Consider the following 21,990-nt stretch of genomic DNA (forward strand, 5'->3'; position numbering starts at 1 on the left):
TCACACTATTATAGTGTTAAAATTTTACAAATTTTCAAATTAAACAACATTGTTGAAAATTTTTCAACTATAATAGTGGTAATTTTAAATCACGTGACAATAAATTATCAAAATGTTGTGCATTTTTTAAACATTTCTAAATTAAACAACTAAATGGTCGATTTTGCACTATTATAGTAGTAAAATTATACACATTTTTTTTACTGTGTATTTATACTGTGCTTATTTTTGAAATCTTACAACGCACGGTAGGTTTAATGCAGTAGATAGTTCAGTTTATGCGTCATTGTAAAAGAGCCAAAGACATCTCTAACTTCCCCTATCTTTGATCTTGTAAGAAAACATGAACATCTCAAGGCACAAATGGTGATCAATACCCCCAGCATGAGTAGTGCTATACTATGCGTAGACAATATGTTATTAATGATTTTTCAAGGCGTGAATAACGTGGCTAAACATCATTGCGTGGGGGTATCACCTTCTTATAGGATGTTCTCTGACAGTGCTTTTCTTTTAATTTTCTCACCTCAAGTGACATGTGATGAGTGCCCAAGACTAGTGGCGAAGGAGAAGAAATTCTGTGAAAATGTCCTGGGGGCAAAAAGTTGTTGTACATTAATTTTGCATAACGGCAAAATGAAATATTGAGTTGGAATGGGTTTTATCATCAGCACCCAGCAGCAGCCGATCTTACCATCATCATTAAAGTGGTTTGGGAAGTCAGCAAAATGACACTCGAACGATTATAAGATGCTAAAAAGATCTCGTTCTCTCATAACATTTTGATGTAACATAATCAATTTCAGGAAATTCAAACGTTATGTATTTTATGACATTTATAAGATATTATTTTGCAATTAATAAACCATTATTGCACCCTTTTTTTACATTTCACTTTCAACAAAGATGCAGAAAAGAAATCATTTTCATATAGCGATCATCTGGTGGAAATTTAATTGTACCAAGTAGATGGTGATTGTTAGGAAATCGAGACTTGATTAATTTGTTTACGATCACGACGATCATCAACCCATTAGTTAGAAATTTGAAATTTCTCAATTTCTCCCAGGGCGATGCGATTGTTAATGAAAAAGACATGATGATTCTCTTAGTGATGCTCTCCCAGATACAGTTATCATCGTGGAATCTTTATGAATAGTCGTAGAGGGATTATATGGTTTGTTGAAGAAGAAAAAATAAGATTAAAGAGAACAACAGTTTATGCTGACGATCACACTCCTGGGAGTGATTCAGTAATTGTGCACGTAGAGCAAAAATAGCAGATGGAACATTCCCTTCTCATTTATTGCCATACGATCCCACTTTTCACCTCCAATAAACTAATGCACATAACGGAGGGAAATACGCGGTCGTCAATTTTATTCGCGCTACGTGATAAACGATCCCAAAATGACTTGCTAGTTATTGTAGGTTTCTGAGTCTGAGTGAAAGACAAGAGTTCAAGAAGACAGTATCGTCTACCAATTTTTTTTATCATCATTAATATTGCTAGTCATCAATATTATTTATTATTTATATGTGCAACACCCAGCATTTCTCCATCGCTACATGAAAAATTTCTCTCGATCGTGAATTTCTACTCTGTGGCGCCGTCCAGAAATGCGAAATTTTGTACGTACAACTGAGAATGACAAAAAAAACAAGGCTTCCAATGCTGCAAAACACCATCACTTTTGGTGATCTTCTCAGACATTTTGCACCATATCACCAAAAAATCTTGTTTAATTCCATTTTGTGCCTCCACATGTTTACCCCTTTTTTCCCATCTTTCATCGTTGTTCCTACATTACACAGCTTTTAAATCAGTTTGTTGAATTAAAAAATGACTAAAGTGCCTCATTATCTTGTACCAGTGATCAAGACAAGATCATGTGATTAATAATGAGAGTATAATACGGGGAACAAACATTTCAGCGAGAATTTTGTATTAAGCACTGATGAAAAATTTACTCAAGAGAAATACCTTCGAATACTAATGATAAGGCCCGCTAAGCTTTTGGTAACTGAGATTTTTTTTAAAGGTGATCTCGAAGTGTTTGCAATTTTGAGATTAAAGAATTGAGTCTAATAAACTGTTATCTCGGCCGAAATTGATTAAATTAGCTCGAAGCGATTCTTTGCCTCCGTCACAATTTTTAAGTCAGGAAAATTTCATGAAATCAAAATTAACATCCCTTTTCTTCCTCGAACAGTGAAAAAGTCCATAGTACTCTTTCGATGGGAGAGACCGGGGCAGAATTAGCGGGTAAATGAAGTTTTTTATCGAGTTCAATTTGTAAAAAAAATTTGTATCCTTGTTTGTATTACAATGATAAATATTTCAATGAATAGGAAGGTAGGTATTTAGGAAAAAGCGCGCTACCTTCCGACGATTTAGGGCAGAACCACATTGACAATAAAATGCTCGCCGAAACCTTACAGTATTTCGTTAATTTACGCATTTTCATTGCAATTCTTACGCAAATTCTCAATTACCGTGTTACCTTATCTCATACTCGGTGGCACTAGGTGAAAATAATACAAGAAAATTGAAGAAATAAAACGAAAATTCGATAAACCGTGAGCAAAAAAAACTGTACGGTGAATTTCCCCTACAGGTTTTTTTGCTCACCCTTTATCGAATTTTCGTTTTATTTCTTCAATTTTCTTATTATTTTCACCTAGTGACACCGGGTATGAGATAAGGTAATACGGTAATAGAAAATTTGCGTAAGAATTGCAATGAAAATGCGTAAATTAACGAAATACGTTGAGCATTTTACTGTTATTGTGATTCTGCCCTTGTGCTTCGCACAAATCATTTTTTCAATGTATTATAAATTAATTTGGCCCATTATTTTAATAGCTAGTTCAATGCCTCAAATGTTCAGAAAAGAACTATGGATGAAATCCATAAGGAACATAGAAAAAAAAATTCTGAAGCTTGAGTCGTCCGAAGGTAGTGCGCTTTCCCTTACTTCAAATAAATAAAAATTTCCTCGATATTCCACTATAATATCCCACTATCCAATACTCAAGATATATTTTTCCATGATGAGGTAAGGTACTACTGATGGTTGGCTGATACTGATTTTAGCAGTTATTTATTACCTATACAGTACGATTTCAATAGTGTCAATACAATTGGGTGCAATACTCCTACAATTTTCTAAATTATTAATTGCTACTAATACACTTTTTTGAAGTTCTTTGAGTCATTAATAGTACTTTAAAAATTTGATATTCAACTTATAAATTGGAAAACTTTTCCAGTAGTGTTTAAAATGTTTACGGTTTGACACTATGGAAGTCGTAGGGGAAAGTGACCATGCTTGATACTGCAAAATGATTTCCAAGGTTTGTGATTATTTTCTGATTACCACACAATCCGAAGCGATTCTTCCATTATGATAAAAAAATGTCTCACTTATTAGGTTCATAATCCAACCTCAAATAGTTCCTGAAAAACCTTAGATTTTCCTCAAGAAGAAAATGGAAATTCAGTGGCGATTTTTATACAAGTTGGGTCCGGAGCCTTCCTGTATAATAATTGATTCGACAATTCGGAGGCCCATTTTCACTGTAAAAATTGCACCGGATACAAAAAATTGCACATCAATATTTAGACGGAACTCTAATCTATCTGCTTAAATCGTTTGTACGACTGGTTTTTGGTTTTAAAATCACTTTTATGTAATTTTTTGTAAGCCATGTTTTTATGACATTAGGGCGCTAGTGAAAACCATTTTTTCACTTTGAGTCCAAGAAAATGTCACTTTGCAACCTTAAAATTCAGGCAACAGGGTTGAAGGTTATGTCAATTGTCGATAAAATTGGAGAATTACAAAAGGTGTAATTATGAAAGAATCACATCTAATGATAGAGTTACCACTTTTAAATTATCATTCATGGACCCTTTTTAAAATATAGGATGGACACAGGTAGAATTTATGAATTTGTCACCACCATCAAAAACAGTGTCCCCAAGTAAAAATATTTTTACATAAATATTAATACTGATGAACCCTCTATATGCCTATGATAGCAGTTTTCCTGAACAGCGACATTAATTAAGAAAAACTTATGAAATATCATGTATTGAAATTACAATTTTAGACCTATTTTTGATTTTTGCTTCCTGAAACTTGGAAAAAAGAGCTAGGCTCCTAATTTTTTCAGGAAGTGTGAGACTTAATACCAGCTATTAAAATATATTGCGAGGAGTCACAACTATTGATTAACACAAGACAAAAATAGTTATTATCAAGCTGGGATCGTATCAAGCATGGTCACTTTCCCCTACTGTACAGTAGAGCCCCGCTATAGGCCATCGCTCTATAGTGTACAATTTATCGACCGCTGATTTCAAAACACTGATTTTAAGTTAGGTTATGTATTTTAGTACGCGGCATGTAATGTTGTCATAATTATTTTAATATTTTTGGCAAACTTTATTGAGTAGTTGTGATAATTGTGATCCGAAGAGAGCGAGAACAAGTATCACAATTGCAAAGAAAGTGGAAGCCGTCGAGCAATTTCAATACTAAAAGTCGTTGATAATTTTAAAAAATGACATGGACTATAGTGCGACCCAAGTGTCAAATCTGGAACCAAATATGGACTATAGCGAAACTCTACACACAGAAAAATTTTGACTCTAAATTTAAGAATATATAAGATCCTGGGAACTTAAATTGGACGTGAATCCCCGAGGCGTTTAAGTTTAGAAGCCCTGAGCGAAAGGAATGAGCTAGAATCCTTATCTCTTTCAAATTAAGAGATCGGGAACTTAAGTTCAGCATTAGCTGGAAAATGAAAAATGTCTACAGATTTGCAAATTGCAACTAAAACTAAATGATCAAGGATTTAGAATTAGGGCATTGGCATTCATTCGATGGAGTTTGAAATTAAATTCCTGGGTGTTTCTGTTTAAGAATTTTTCATTTTTCTGTGTGCACTGTTTTTAGAATCAGATAGTTTTAATATATCTACTCTACAGTTATGAGCTCGATCAGAGAAAGTTTGCCAATCTGCAAGATCACAAGAGCTGCAATTAAGAAAGAATTTAACACCATTCCAGCCTAAAAAATCTGAAATTTTTCTCATGTGCACATTTCCATTGTTGCTCTTAACAAATTGTGCGGTTATTGCATTAAATGATCGTCAGAAATGATCGCCCAGATATTGAGATCACTGAGTCCTTCAATTGGAGTAATTCAGGTGCCTTGTGGTATGTAATTTGCTCACAATATAGCACTCCAAATTGGGATCAGTCTCAGGGGGGATATTTTAGTGCAATTAGTGTTCAAAAAGTATGTGTCTTAACTATGTGATTATAGCCCATAGTTGGACCACCGAGAGGCCTCAAGAGGAAATCATCACGTATACAATAGCATTATTGGGGAGACTTTCGTGTTAAATCTTTCAAGTTTTTTTCCCCATGACCCATTGATGACAGCGGTACAAATAATTCACATTTAATGTGGTATTCACATAAGGTATTTTTTGCTTTTAATTTAACATTCATTTCCCTTACCATGAGGCCATAAGAAAACAACAAAACTCTGTAGACAAATGAAAAGAAGTGGCGAAAATGTATGTTTGAGGTGACATACCGACTATAAGTGATCTTGGCTTCAAGGGAAATCGCAAAGTCTCTTTTTTTTCTTGGACTATTGTAATTAACTATTGGCACACGAACTCAGGTTTTTTTTCTCTTTTGCACTGTCCATTTAGAGAGAAGAAGAAAAAGCAGTTTCACTTATTTCAATTATCCACCTCATAATCATTAACATCCGTATCTGACTTTTCCATCATTTCATTAATAAAATATCGGTTTAAATAGAAGCTTTTTTTTTGCACAACAAAACTTTGTTTTCAATTCATTGACTTATGTTATTGTACAATTGCTCGTTGTAAATTTTATTATTTTTGAATTCTTTCTTACTGCGAGTACTCTTTTTTTTGTTGAAAATGTTCTTGTAGCTTTTTCAGGGGGAATTTCAAATGAACTCGTGAGAAAATGTTTTTTGTATATAAACAATGGATTATATCGATGGAAAATGCAATGAAACAATGATCATTGAATATCTTCGATGAATTTTCATTACATTTCACTCATTTTTCTTTTCAATCCCTCCTTCTTTCCTCAATATTGCTGTGCATAAATTCTCTTTCCCTGCTTCCCCTATCCCACGATTGCAAATTCGTGATGGAAAAAAAAATTGATGGTTAAGTGGAAATTGTCCAAACAATACACCTGCTTCTTTCTGATTTATGATGATCATTTTTTTTCAAAACCTCTAATATTCAGGATAAAATCTTTAAGAATAACTTTACTGTAAATCTTTGACCACAATTCGACACACTTCTTCATTTTATATTACCCAGCTTCCCCGACCTGTGAACGTAAATTATATTTCCCGCAAAATATTGCACGTTAAATGGTAGAAAATTGGGTCACGATCTTTCACATATCTCGCAAATTTGAACATTATGGAGGGAAAATTGCTGGGAGTGTAAAATTTTTGGGTGGCAATACTTGCGACAAATTATTCAAAATATTCCTCAGCAAGAGTGTCGTTTATTTTTTTTTTTACCAGAATTGTGGCAAAATGCGAAAGAGATCTTACAAAACACAATTTAATCTTCGTGATAGTTCACAAGAGCGTTGACATTTTGAAATTCAGGCATTTCGTACCCACAATCCATTTTATAAATGCGCCAAACAGAACGTCCCGCAAATGGTACAAAAGTGCGATCATCTTTGGTAAATTTATTGCAATGTATTTTGTTCGCTGGCAGTTTATTTCGGAACGCTATTAATTATTAATTAAACACCTTTGTACTATTACGACATTATATGAAACTTTTATTTATGAATCAATGCGTTTGCATTAATATTCATTCAATTTTTATTAATTCCTCTTGGAACTCCCTACCATAATACATGGAATCTACAATTTTGTCGGTTTCCCCATGTTATTTTTTTTTCTTTTGTGCAACCTCGTAAAAAATAGCATCGCAAAGACAAGAACTCAAAGCATTTGCACGAGCTCGTAATAAAATATTTGTAAATAGGTGCAAAGGGGGTTGTTTTGTACACGCTGATTTTTTTTGCGGTAAACAACTTGCTTCTCTACTTTAACTAATAAAAGGTATTTTATCTATAGGGGACAATGGGGTAGTTTTAGACAGCTGAACTTGAATATGAACGATATTCAAACTAACTAAGTTCTGTTAAATTCTCTTGAGTATCGACTATCTGAAAATATACAGAACACTTGCTGAATATTTTTCTTCTTCTCTAAAATGTTTATTTTCGAAAGTAATCCATGGGTGAAATTACCCTACTCTTCTCTATATGCTGTATTATTTAACTGAATTATTTCTTATATATTTTACTACTAATTATTTTGTCATTTAAGCTTTTTGTACTAAATCAGGAACATTTATAACACGCCCGTGCGCTTACTGATACTTAAGTAGTGGCCACCCCTGTCTTATGTTAACAGCCTTCATGAGTAAACAGCAAAAATCCCGCTATATAGGGGAAAGTACTCTCCCTTCGAACGTTCATACTTTCGAATTATGTGATTTTTTTTTTATTTTTCCTAACCGACTTACACAAACTCTTAACATAATTATTCATAATTGATAATAAGCTAACTTAAGAGAAATGTATAAGTCCCTTGGGAAAAATAAAAGAAAATTGACATTATTCGAAGGCTTGAGCGGTCGAAGGGAGAGTATTTTCCGTCCTTTCCTCTATATACTAAATCAAGTGCGTCATTTAAATATGATGGTTTATTATGACAACTAGCATAATGCAAAAATTATAGCGGAATGTGCCCATGCTTCGTTCGATCCCATCCCAAGCTTGGTAATGACTAAATTTTTCGTATTTCTCAAGTGTGATTAATTGCTCCTATATTTTAAAAACTAGTGGAAGTGTTCAGTTTTTAAAATATATTTCCGAGTAATATTTATTCAAAAACATAGGAAAAATTTAGTCATTACGAAGCTTAGGATCGTACTAAGTATGGGCACTTTCCCTAACTTGTTAGAAGAAGCAAAATGGAATAAGTAAGAGACAAACTCGATCTAATTTATTTATCATTAATTAAAGAGTCATAATTTGGTGTCTGAAACTGCTCCATATTTTAATGAGATAATAATATATAATTGATTATATACTAAATAGCTATAAATAACTATAACTATATAGTTGTAAACTTAAAATTGAAATGACTGTTCAAAAGTGCTCCACCTGCCCCTTTATTTTTTTTTAATTTCTCAGATGAAGCAGTGTAAGATGTGAAGAATTATCCATTCGATGATCAGTTTTATTCGATAATTCTGTTTACAGTTGGTTTCATAATTAACTAATTAAAGCACCAAATTATGGCAAGAAATGGTGAGAGGATCGTGTATGAAAGACTAATAATGCAAACGTACCACATTTAGCTTCTCCATCAAGATGTTTATTTGGTTTTTGGTGCACATAGTTGTAGCTGTCTTTTACTTTCGTGGTCACGCAGAAAAAAGGCCTCTCTCGCAAAATGAACAAAACACAAAATATTCACAATACCAGAGATAGAAAAAATTAACAAATTTCGGTCAGTGGACACAATAGCTCAAAATAAAAAAAAAGTCACAGCATTTTTAGTTGCGGAATTGAAAGGTGAACATTTAAAGCACGAGAGTCTTATGATTTTTCCTCAAACTCTTTCCTCAACTCTATTATCTCAAAATTGTAGGCCTCTTTTTTTTCCTCATACGCACACACAATTCACAAATTAATACGATAGGCTGGAGGGAAGCCTATTTATGAATTAAAAGTACTGTGAAAACCACAAGAAGACAATGAACTTATTCACTTTTGTGTTAAATTATCTCTTTAGCGTCAATTAACTTCACAAAGCTCAGCAAACGAAAACTCAATTATTCGTCATAATGTCATGGTTTTGCTAACATTACAGAGTTATATCCATGCACCGCACTTTTGGTTCTTCACCACCTTGATGATCTTCCCGACAAATGGTGCAATTTCTTTATGCCCCTTCTGCAGAGAAATTCACCTTTGAAGGTAGCACACTTAAGTATATATCTTTCTGTTGGCACCACCTTTAACACCGAAGTCTTTCGCGTTGAAAGAATCCTCACGGGGAAATGCACCAAGAGATTGAATGGGAAAAGACACACGACACGTGCTGATCGTTCGCCAGTGTGTTACCAAATGATCTCTTGTGCAGGTGCTTCGGTACCTGGCGCTCTTGTGTTGTTATTTACCTTTCTCGCACCACTTGCAATTCCCACCAAAACACTACGATTGAGCACCAAAGAGAGGAAGAGAATGAAATGGGAAAGACAAAAAATAACCGCGAGATCGGTGAGTAATGGAGAAAAAAAGCACGAGAGAGAGAGAAAAAAGAGAGTTAGAGAGTACGGAGAGAGATCAATAAATTAACACATGATCATGTTCATTAAAATAATAAAATATTGGAATTCCATGATAGAAGAAGTTTTTTTTCTATCCAAAAGAGAGAGAGAGATAAAGAGGGGAACAGAATTGATCAAAAAGGTGAGAGAGCTTTTCAGTAAAAGTTGCGCTGTCGAAGGAAAAGGCATAAACACCTCAATAATTCATTTGGTAATTCAAATTCATAGTTGCATTGCTGAAAGGTCTGCAAATATCTTATTGGTGCCACATGAATACTTGCTGAGAAATAGGGACAGCATATACGCTTAATTTAGGGGCTGATCATGAACTCATGCAAATTCTATTAACAACTCTGTGACAATTTAGAGATCTTACTTTATAAAATTGACTATTATGTAGAATAACTAAAACTTAAAGAGATAGAAAGTTAATCTGGCGATTTTTCGCAATAGTTGGAGATGGGTCAGTTTTATGCATGAAATCATTTTGAAATCATTTTACAAAAATCTCACATGAAGAATTTTAATGAAGAAAAAGAAAATTTATTCGACAATTCGGACAATTCAAATTGTCGATAAAATTAGAGGATTACAATATTTGTGATTATGAAATAATCACATCTAATGATAGAGTTGCCAGATTTAAATTATCATTCATGGATCCTTCTTAAAATATAGGATGGGCACAGGTAGAATTTATGACTTTGTCACCACCTACAAAAACAGTGTCCACCAAGTAAAAATATTTTTACATAAATATTAATACTGATGAACCTTATGTGTCTATGATACTAGTTTTCTTGAACATGCGACATTAATAAAGATAAAACTTATGAAATAACATGTATCGAAATTACAGTTTCGGATCTATTTTTGAATTTTGCTTCCTGAAACTAGGAAAAAAGAGCTAGGATCCTAATTTCTTTCAGGAAATGTGAGGCATAGGACCAGCTATTAAAATATATTGCCATTAGTCACAATTATTGATTAACATAAGAAAGAATTAGTTATTTTTAAGCTTGGATCGTATCAAGCATGGGCACTGTCTTTCCCCTATACATTAAGGATTAATGGGCTACGAGGGTCACACAGACAAAAAAAGGATATTTCCGTGATATCTCTTTTCAATATAATAAAAAAAAATTATTCGAGTTCTTAAGCCAATAAGGATAAGGGAAAGCAGGGCACCTTTTGATGTGAGGCAGCTTTGAAATTGGGACTTGAAATAGTACTTTACAATTTAGAAACCTTAAAGTACTGAGAAAATCTGAGATGAGACCTTACTATATCTATCTATCTACCTTATCTAATTCAAGTTTTTGAACTTAAATTGTTCTAATGAAATAAAACTACGAAAATATGATAATCATTGTAATTACATTATTCTAAAAGGGACAGATAATCCTAACCGGCTTATGTAGGTGAGATTCTTAACGTGAGCTAACTCGGAGTGCATGCAAATTCGATTTAGAGCTGAAGTTGGGAGACGCCATTCAGTTATCTTGAATCAAATTCGTGAAATTATACAAATTTTGTATTTAAACCAAAATATCAAGGATTTGGATGAACTGGCACAAAAGTGATATATGGGTGAAATGTAGACCAGAATGTACTCTATAATTTTCCCATAGAACATGATTTCATCGATTACTCAGAAGCCAAGATAAGCGAGGTTTTTTGTTTCTTAACTTGTTTTTTCATCCAGAGTGCCCCAAGTAGTTATTTGTTGAACTTCAACTATATCAAAGAATTGTTGTATTTTGTGGGACTTTCCATTTAAAACCCTATTTTAAGTGTCTTGGTGGAGTAGAGGCAGTCAAATTGGCATCTGAGTGATTTCAAAGCGTTTTTATGGGAAAAATCATTTTTTTTCACACTTAAACGGCAAAATCGGAGTGATAGCGTAGTCTGAGCGGAAAATGATGTATGGACGAAATGTAGAGACAAATGTGTTCTACAATTGTGTCGAAGTAATCATCAAAATCGGTTCAGCGACAGTCGAAAAACCAATTTCAATATCACATAACCTCAATTATCTCGACTGTCACTAAACCGATTTTGATGATTACTTCAACATAATTGTAGAGCACATTTGTCTCTACATTTCGTCCATACATCAAAAAGCCCTTTTCCACTCAGACTACGCCGAAAACCGCAAGTATCACTCCGATTTTGCCGTTTAAGTGTGGAAAAATTGATTTTTCCCATAATAACGCTTTGAAATCACTCAGATGCCAATTTGACTGCCTCTACTCCACCAAGACACTTAAAATAGGGGTTTAAATGGAAAGTCCCGCAAAATACAACAATTCTTTGATATAGTTGAAGTTCAACAAATGACTACTTGGGGAACTCTGGATGAAAAAACGAGTTAAGAAACAAAAAACCTCGCTTATCTTGGCTTCTGAGTAATCGATGAGTTCAAGTTCTACGGCAAAATTATAGAGAACATTCTGGTCTACATTTCACCCATATAACACTTTTCTGTCAGTTCATCCAAATCCTTGATATTTTGGTTTAAATACAAAATTTGTATAATTTCACGAATTTGATTCAAGATAACTGAATGGCGTCTCCCAACTTCAGCTCCAAATCGAATTTGCATGCACTCCGAGTTAGCTCACGTTAAGAATCTCACCTACATAAGCCGGTTAGGATTATCTGTCCCTTTTTATGAGTTTCAGTTCAACTATATCCCATCGAGTTCATATTGATATAATAATGTGTTCTAAGGGTTCTAAATGTTCCAGACCTAAAAAATTATCAACATCCTGTTCAGCTACGGTCTCAAATTATCTCGATTATTTAAATTTAGTTACTGGACTATTTTCTATTTAGGGGCACTCAATTGCTCAAGTGGTAGAGCACTCGCTCTATGAAGCAAGTGTCCCGAGTTTGAGTCCCCTTTAGGTCACCAGGAATTTTTTTGGCGTTAAAAGTGTTCGGATTGCATTCAGTGAGCTTCACTGCACTTGATTCCACGAGCATAGGACTGACAACCTCATCCCGTACAAGAAAAAAAAAAATAATAATGCATGTCTAGAAATCCCCTTGCGGGAAGGCCTTGTCCTTCATGGAATATTGCACCAGCACTATTATTATTTTCTATTTTGTTCTGTTTTTTTTTTAAATTATTAATTCTACATCAATTTGAGATCTTTTCAAAAGAACCTTATTCGTAAAAATCGTTCAAACCGTTTCTATTATGTAAGAACTATCTAAAATATTTTCACCGAAAAGTCTGGCTGGATCAGGAATTATGACACTGAGAAAAAAACTGGGGTGCGATTAACTTTTTTTCCACATAGCTTTAACACTTATTAGGTGTAAAAATATATCAACATTTTTTATGTTAATTTTACACCTTTTTAAGGATAAAATTAACATGAAAAAGGGTAACTTTAACCCATAATACACCTAAAAAGCATAATATTTACACCGATTTCGGATCAAAACATTTCCGGAATGTTATTTTAACTTTTTCGGATTTCTCTCAGTGTTGGAGTTGTGCTTTCTCATCAAGAAAAAGCAGTTCCTTAGGTACGACTACGTTCCTCACTCGATCTTTGCGAGTGATTCCCTTACCCGCCCGGAGTAGCTTTACCTCGGCAGCTTGTGCTCGCGATTTCGATCTCGACCCAAATCTCTTGATGGGTGAGAACAGGGCTAAAGACAGCTTTGAAAATCGATAATTTAACAGGACGAATAGGCTTGGCTTTGCTCACCAGCTCTCTCCCAAGCTCTCTAATAAATCTAGAACCTCACCGGATGCATAACCAGTTTACAACATCCATCCTATCGATAGGTTAAAGTTACCCTTTTTCATTTTAATTTTACACTTAAAAAGTTGTAAAAGTAACATTAAAAAAATGTTGATATATTTTTACAGCTAAAAAGTGTTAAAGTTACGAGGAAAAAATTTAATCGCACCCTCTTTTTTTCTTAGTGAATGGTGAAGAAATATGAATTAAGAATTAAGAATTCTAGAGCCTTTCAAGACATTTCTCGCTACATCTCTTTCGTAGAGATGATGCTCCTTTTCTCCAGGCATTTACACAACCTAGTCATCACAAAAGCTAAAACTTCACGAAATTTCGTGAGAAAAACACCTGTCCAAAATAAGGAGTATCACCTCACTGGTAAATGTCTTAGAAAATTTCCCACTTTTCACACGAAAAATCTAATTCATAAGGCAAATCTCACTTCAGGTCAACTTTACAAATCACCACTAACGTGAATCAACACAATTTTCAATGAATATGCAATAATATCACTCAAAAAAAGCGAAGAAACATTGTTAGTCCTTCACCACAGCTAAATAAGACTGAACTAAACACGAAGTTCTGTCATATTTCTCGTAAGCAATTGCTCACACTGAATTTTCAACAAAGCAATTTTAACTCAAATCATATTCAAAATTTAACGTATTTAGTGTTAAAATCTTCCAAAAAGAACAAATATTTAGATATAATTCATTATTCATCAAATATTGGAATAAAAATTCATAATTTTAATCAATTTATTTTTAGTGTCCATTTTTATCCTCAAAGTGTCCAAAATAAGAAACTGGACAAAATTATGAGCCTTTCCCCTATATCGTGTGGGTTCGTGTATACTTTTCAGTCTTCGCCATTTGGAAGGTAGCCTCCGGATTTATTATGCACTATTAATCATTGTTCATAAACCCATGAAAAAATCACAGCTGCCAAAAGCCCAGGCAATCTTATCAGTGACTTTTTAATGCATTGCCTATATTGATTGATCTCCCATCAACCCTATTGATCTGCAGCAATATCAAATGAAATGTATTAAATCACTAAATTATTTCATCACATTATTTTACATAAGAAATTTTGATATTATTCGAAGCGTGAATTAGGAGCCATCACAATACTTAAAAAAGTTTTATGGCAATAAAAAAAATGGATCTGAAGGCGTTGAATAATTTTCTTGATGATCATTTGAATGTATTTTGCCTGAAATATTGAAATCTTTCTGTTGACCCCCTTCGTGGGAAAGCACAAGAGATAAATCTCATCCTATTTCCTCATCAATTATTGAGTTAAATCACGTGCCTTGCGGTTCTCTTTTTCCGTCTGGATTCCCCTCCGCAGTTAAAAGTCGTCTTTTCACTCGTGCCTCCCAAAGAAGACCCTCAATATTATTGTTCCAACATGTAAAACAATCACTATTTTGGCATGTGTAATACAAATGTCTCTTGTGGGATTTGCCCTGAATATCAATTGGACGGATGTTTGACCCATAGAATCCGTCAATTGGTGACAATATTTGTATATCTGATGGGCACGGACATGAATGATTGTTAAATGGGTAATTGGATTTCTTCTTCGACATACTCTTTTGGCTTTTCGGTTGTACGGAAAACAAAGTTGCGTAAGTCACGAAATCACTTAAGATAGATCATGCCTTCAATTGGTGATGCCTTTTAGCAGGTTGAGATTATTGCGCCAGGAGTCAACTGAAATTGACTTTAATTGGATTCCCTAGAGAAATTTTCCAAAATCATTCAGCAGAACATTCAATTTTCCACAATTTTCTCAATAAAATCACACTTTAGGAGTTATTGCAAGAGCGCGGTATCCAATGAAAAAAGGGGAAAATATCTCTGTGAAGCTCAATAAATTACTTCTTCAATTGATTGAAATTCAATAATTTTGCATATTACGGATATACTCAGGTTCGATCAACTATCTAAATGGCATTGGTATTTAATTAAATTCACTTCACGTTGATCTATCTAAAGACAATGTGCAATTCCATAAATCTCTTTAATATGCAATAAAGAAAACTAAACTCAATTTTAATTTGACTAAATGATTAATTATGCAATTCAAATTGAGGCGGTCTAACATGCAATAAGACAAAAATTACGGTAAGTAGGAAGCCTTAAAAATAGTTCAACTAATTTATTAATTAACTGTGGCATTCCGAAAGAGTTAATGCATCGGTAAGACATAATCAAAGAGCATTAATAAAATGTGTGAAAATTCACTGATGAAATGTTTAAAGATCACGCTTTAGTAGTCCCACCAGGAACATCGTTCTAAATTAACTGTGAAATTCTACAAGAGATTCTCAATCACGAGATATTTTATATTCAACACAAAATATTATATATTCATGCCTCTAGCATTCGCATTTCTCTCACAGATATCATGTTAAAATTATGTTTTGTGGATATTGCAAAAACACATTGCATATTAATTTGGCTTCCACGGAGTATTAAATGAGCAATATAATATTTTAAAATAACTGAAATTTCTTGAAGTAATTTTTGTGTTTTTGTTTTAATGGTGTGAGAAATGAAATCTGACTTTGTGGGTATTGCTAAATACACTTAAAATTTCCCATAATACCTTTCGAAAAACAACAGCAAAAGAATACAAATATTATTTCTTATTTATCTATAAACATTATAAAGGAGAATGGAAATGATAAAGGTGGTCCAATTTCTTTCACATTTGCTTTTCGAAAATATTATTCAATAAACTCGACAAACTAATACCAAAAATCATGTTCTGTTATTTATTGAATATTGAAAAATAGTTAGTTCAATTAAAAGATTTTTTGATTTAAAAGTTGTTTTGATAATAAATCTTTTAACCACCCCAACTTCCCCTAAATGTAGAGTTTAGTTTTCTTATTAATCACTTTTTGTCCATATTCTATTTCAAGTTTTTAAATGAGTTTAAGTCATAAATCTCTTTTCTAATAGCGAGCGATTTTTTCCTGTTTTCCCTTCCACAAAGTTACTACAAAATTAACTTGGAAGCTTATATTCATCTTCCTCATACCATTGCAATTAAACAAAAGCATGTACAAACAGTTACGAACTTTCTACGTACTCATTGACAAAGTCGTAAAATTCTATTATTTAGTCTGTACGACAGAGTTGCTGTAATTTTCCAGAATTAGAACCAAATTGTTGTGTTTGAAAGAACCAAATAGATGGGAAATTGTTCCGATGGAAGACATAAAATTCACAGATTTATGGTTCTTAACCACGACTGGCACAATCTCAAAAATATTGCTGTCCTTGGGAAGTAAGCAAAAAGTCTGCATGAGTCATTGTGGAGAATTCTAATGAAAAAAAAATTAGGCAAAAATCGTGCACTGTAGTATTGATTTTTATCAACCCCTCCTGCAAATGAGTGCCAAGAAGGACTCTCCTTCTGAGGGTCAAACGGTCACATTGAATTTGTAATGCACTCTGCCCTCCCCCTAATGGAAAATGAATGTTTTTCATTTTAAACACGAAATCACTCTGCGGTTTAAGCACATTTCTCAGTTGGATGAGGAAAAATGTGTCAGAGTCATCAGATAGTGCATTTAATTACATAAACAATATGCTGTGAGAATGTCTTAAACCCAATTAACACATCTCATTTACTTTCAATGAAAGTTTAAAGAAATCTTTCAGTGAAGCTCTTTTAATTCGTTTCTAATGGACCGTTTAAACTTTTCAATTGAACTATATAAAATTATACCTTGTTCTGGAAATTACATTTAAAGTTCTTTAGTACATTATAATACACACCGCTATAAAATTCAAGGATGTCACTTAACACAGAAAAGATTGTTTCGTGTACTAGTTGTATGTTGATTGTTGAAAATGTCGAAAAAGAACTGATAAGTTTTTTAACATATCTACTTCTAATTCAACTCATTAAAAACACTATACATATGTACGTACATATATACATAGATTTGGTATATATTTTTTTATTTCTTGTTCTAAATAAAGATATAAAAATAAAACGTTCTAAAGATGGTAATTTTTAGATACATCTGCAGTCGTATAGGGGAAACTGGGACAGTTCAATATGGCACAAAATATCTTTTGTCATTAAATTATCAGATTAACCAGTATAGGGTCAGTAAAAAATTCAAGTAAAATTAAAATGTGATCGTAAATTCCTTTAAACCAAAAATACCAATGTGGTTTATAACTTCCTCGTTATCCCTTTACCAAGAATATTTTACTATTAGGATTGGGGGTCGATCCGTCGACTGGGTTAACGATTGTCAAATTGGCCGTATGCTCTACAAATGTCCACTTTATTTTAAATATTATAATTACAGAATTTAAATTTCATTGAGCAAATCTACCAAAATACTGCCCAGGATGCAGCTTCTCAATTTGCTTCTTTTTTATTTGAAATTGATAAGCCTACCCTCAACTCACATGACAACTAAAACCATAAATAATATTCGTATTGATAACGAATCTTAATAGTATTTATAATTTCAAAATTGATGAATTACTGCAGCAATATAATTGAAGGGGTCCCGGTCAAAATCCCGAACACCAAAAGATGGAAAATTTTAATAAGCTTTTGAAGATACATAAGAGCATTTCTCACCCAATACCATATTATTGATAGTAATAAGTCGAAGACTGGACCAAAAATACCAGTCAAAATAAAAATTAATAAAATAGAAATTTTAGAATAAATATAAGAAAGTATTTTGTGAGCTTAAAAAATTTTTCAAAATAAATATTTAATTACACTGTTTTTAGGAAGTATAGAAAACGTTAAATAGATATGTAGTAAATTCCAGCAAATTGGGGGGTATTACATTTTAAGTACATATATTTTAGAAGTATACACACAGAAAAATTTTGACTCTAAATTTAAGAATATATAAGATCCTGGGAACTTAAATTGGACGTGAATCCCCGAGGCGTTTAAGTTTAGAAGCTCTGGGCCAAAGAAATGGGCTAGAATCTCTAGCTCTTTCAAGTTAATAGATCGGGAACTTAAGTTCAGCATTAGCTGGAAAATGAAAAATGTCTACAGATTTGCAAATTGCAACTAAAACTAAATGATCAAGGATTTAGAATTAGGGCATTGGCATTCATTCTATGGGATTTGAAATTAAATTCCTGGGTGTTTCTGTTTAAGAATTTTTCATTTTTCTGTGTGTAATAAAAATCTTTTTAGCAAACGGAAAATGAAGAAATTAAGAATCATCTCGGTATTTTTGCTCCCTTAATTAATTAGTCATGTATACAGAAATTTTGCATAAAGTTGGTCAAATCATAAACATCCTACGAGAAAACATATTATTTTGAAAATATGTCACAGATCTAAGTACTGTTTATTTTTGTCTTTCCTTGTTTTCGTTAAAATTTTCGACTTGCCATAATTTGCCTTAGATTCTCCTAATTATTTGTAATAATAGTATTTACCACAATGGTAAAGGATAAAAAAACTGTTTTCTGATGTGATTCTTTCATAATTACGCCAACTATTTCTTTTTATAGTTGATTAACTAATAGAAAGTCATACCTAATGCAAATATCGCACATTGAATATTACAATGGCGGATGTCAGATTTCAGGATTTCTCAGGAGACGGCCTCAAAAACTAAATTTCATAATATTTTCTTATTTTCATTTACAAATTTTAAAAATTGTTTGTATATGATTCCACTGGATAGAGCAAATATGTGGAACTCGAAATATTGGACTTTTATTACCCAAAAATATAGTTATTTAAAAAATTAAAAAATGATCCGTCACTTTTACACTTATGCGGCAAAATTGCCAAAATTATACGTCACTGTAATACTAAAAATCCAGACAAGGATTTTAAGATACGCCTCTTGTTTAGTAATTTAAATTTTAATAGAAATATTTTTTATTGGATTTCAACAATATTTCTTTTGTTGTGCGACCATAAATTAATTTCAAAAATCATAGACCGATTGAAATTAAAGATAAATAATGAAAAGTTGTGTATTTTATTTATATTTCTTTTTATTTGTCCATGAATCCATTTCATTTCTTCAGATCTCTTTGACTCTATATACAATTGACATTTTTTATATAAAAAAGTCAAGTTTCGAATATTTCTTTTACAATATAGTCAAGATTTTGATAAAATGTGTGATGCTTTTTTTGGAATAAGATTTCCCTCACACAAAGAAATAAGATCACGTTTCTTTGTGTCTTTTAGAGGCAGTGGTCCATTGTAAACCTTTTCCATCTTGCAATTTCTTTCTAAAAAACAATCCACTGCACTGCACGAGCGAACTATGTAGGTTTTTGTCACTGTTTACTCCTCGAAATGTCAAAAAATGAATGCCGTTTAGTGATACAGTGGCGTAGGATTCATGATCAGTGGAATAGTGGCGTATGATTCCTCAGATAACGCCATTGTAACCCTTAAAACACTCAGAGAAATAATTATACGCCACTTTTATACTATTCTTGTTCTGCAAGCTTGACAAATACTCAAAATTATGAAAAATATTTCTAACAAAGTTGTTGAGATTATTAAATATAATGAATATTTAATAAATTTCCTATCAGAAAACAGCAATATCTCAAAATTGACAAAAACCAAGATCCGCCGTTGTAATATTCAATGTGCGATATATAATACTTCCTATTTGAAAGGATATTAACTTTTTATAAATTAATAAAGTCTATGAAAAAACCGAAAATATCAAAAATAAAAGAATAATAAGATAAGGCACTTATAAATTTTAGGGATCTCGATTTTTGGGATCCCGGAACACTCGAAGCTTCGCGATTAATGAGACCCAAGAATTTTTTGGTTATGAGGTTTTCTGTATACCGAGATTTTCAGAGACCCGATATTTTCTGATCTTAAGATATTTTGGATTCCAGTACGTTTGGAGTTGTGGCAAAATTTTTAATGAAACAATTTCTTTTGTCTGAAATTCCAAATTTTAAAAAGCTGCTAAAGTTCCTGCCATTATTATGAATTCCTGACTGATGCAATACGTAATGTGCCTGCCCCTTACGGTTAACCCTCTAAATAGAAAGTGAAGGGTGTGCGTGCGCATCTTTAAGAAAACTTATTAGTCTTATTAGTGAATATGCCTTCCTATGAGCATAAAACTTTAGGCAGAGAGCTAATGTCCCTTTTGATGGTACGCTCTCAACAGAAAGTGAGTTGATCCTGACCTGCAAGTAATCAAGACACCCTTAACAAGCCCTCGGTTATTTTGATCTCACAGAACCATCTTTTTTCAAACTTGTCTTGCCTTATGGGGATTGTATACGTTTTGTAGTATTGTTATTCAAAAATATTAGGCGATATTGTTGTAATACATAGAGGGAGGTGGAGTTACTTTGAGCAAGGACTATACATTATAAACCCTATTTTTCGCATATTTCTAAAGGAAGTCGGAACAGAAATGGTTTTATATCTAGGATGATTAACTAACGGATGGAGCATTTTAATTCACAAATGGTATATTTTTCTTAAATTCTTTATAATTTTTAAACTTTAAATCCCACAAAAATAAATAAAACACGAAATAGTAGCCACATATACAGTACAGAGAATATATTTTTATTAAATTTAAAATTTTACTAGTGTTACAGATAGAAAATTTGTCAGAAAAATTCGAAAAACTGCTAATTTTACGTCTTTTTTATAAAGTTTTTAGGAACTATTATCCTCGTGCAATCATTATAAATTTTGTGCTAATAACATAATACTAAATACTCTTTCATTTGGTAAAAATTTTAAAATGATTGCATTTGGTTTTATACCAAAACTAAAAAACCACTTAAGAAAAAATATACCACATTTTTGTACGAAAAATGTATAAGAATGCTCTGCGCCCTGTTTTATATAGATGTTTTTGTTTTGTCTATCTAAATAATATACGTTAAAGCCCAGCTTCCTTTAGAAATACGTGAAAAAATGGCTTTTTTAATTTAGCACCAGCTCAATATAGCCCCATCTCTTTTACATATAACTGTATTTAATAAATCCAACAGAACATAAAAAGGGGAAGTGCGGCACCTTTGAAAATGGGGTACCTTTGAAATTGGGATTTTTCACCTATTTTTAAATGAATTTCAAAGGTACCCCACATCCCCCTAGATAATTTTAGGAGTATTTTATTAACTTTATTCAAATCGGATACAATTTTTGATCCAATAATGTGTAAATTTTGATATTTATACTGAAAATCGCCCTACCTTCCCCTAACTAACAATCAGGATTCATATAGTAAGAGCAATAAATTATTTGATTCTTTCTACATGACGTCTTTCGATAATCCTTAATGAGTTAAATATGGACAGCCAGTTGACTAATCATCGTAAGTGAAAAAGGAAAATTTTATTTTTCGTTTGACATTTTTTCTTTGCAATAATAATAAGACATTTTTCCACGAAAGAACTATAAATTAAGCCAGTGAATATAAAAATTTTTGTCCAAATTTGGCTTTGTCACGCCGCATTCACGCATCCCAACCCACAAAATACGCGATGGCAAAAAAGTGTCTCCCAAAATAGCTTATAAAACATATTGAATTGAAACCTTCTGCAGAATGTTTATATTTATGGGGCTCAATGCAAGTCGTTGAAAGAAAAAAATGTCGTTTTTTTTCTAACTAATTCCACCCATTTCATTTCCATATTGTCAAATTATGGAGGCGCGAGTTCATCTTTAGAGTCGCCGAAAGCAATAAATTGCACAATACATTTTTTTCGCTGTATTGTACTCATCTCAAGATATACATAAAACTTGGCAAAAA

The 21,990-nt window shown here is 32.6% G+C and overlaps 1 protein-coding gene across 1 annotated transcript in view; it reads right to left on the reverse strand.

Moving 5' to 3' along the window:
• LOC129799694 (disheveled-associated activator of morphogenesis 1) overlaps positions 1 to 9,239 on the reverse strand; it is a 55,918-nt gene extending 46,679 nt beyond the window's left edge. The window contains exon 1 of the mRNA XM_055843861.1: positions 8,458 to 9,239. Coding sequence (XP_055699836.1) covers positions 8,458 to 8,505 — 48 coding nt within the window. The 5' untranslated portion in view covers positions 8,506 to 9,239. The remainder of the gene's footprint in view (positions 1 to 8,457) is intronic.
• Positions 9,240 to 21,990: the final 12,751 nt, after the last annotated feature.

Source organism: Phlebotomus papatasi, chromosome 1 (genome assembly GCF_024763615.1).
Source record: "Phlebotomus papatasi isolate M1 chromosome 1, Ppap_2.1, whole genome shotgun sequence".
Taxonomy (NCBI): domain Eukaryota; kingdom Metazoa; phylum Arthropoda; class Insecta; order Diptera; family Psychodidae; genus Phlebotomus; species Phlebotomus papatasi.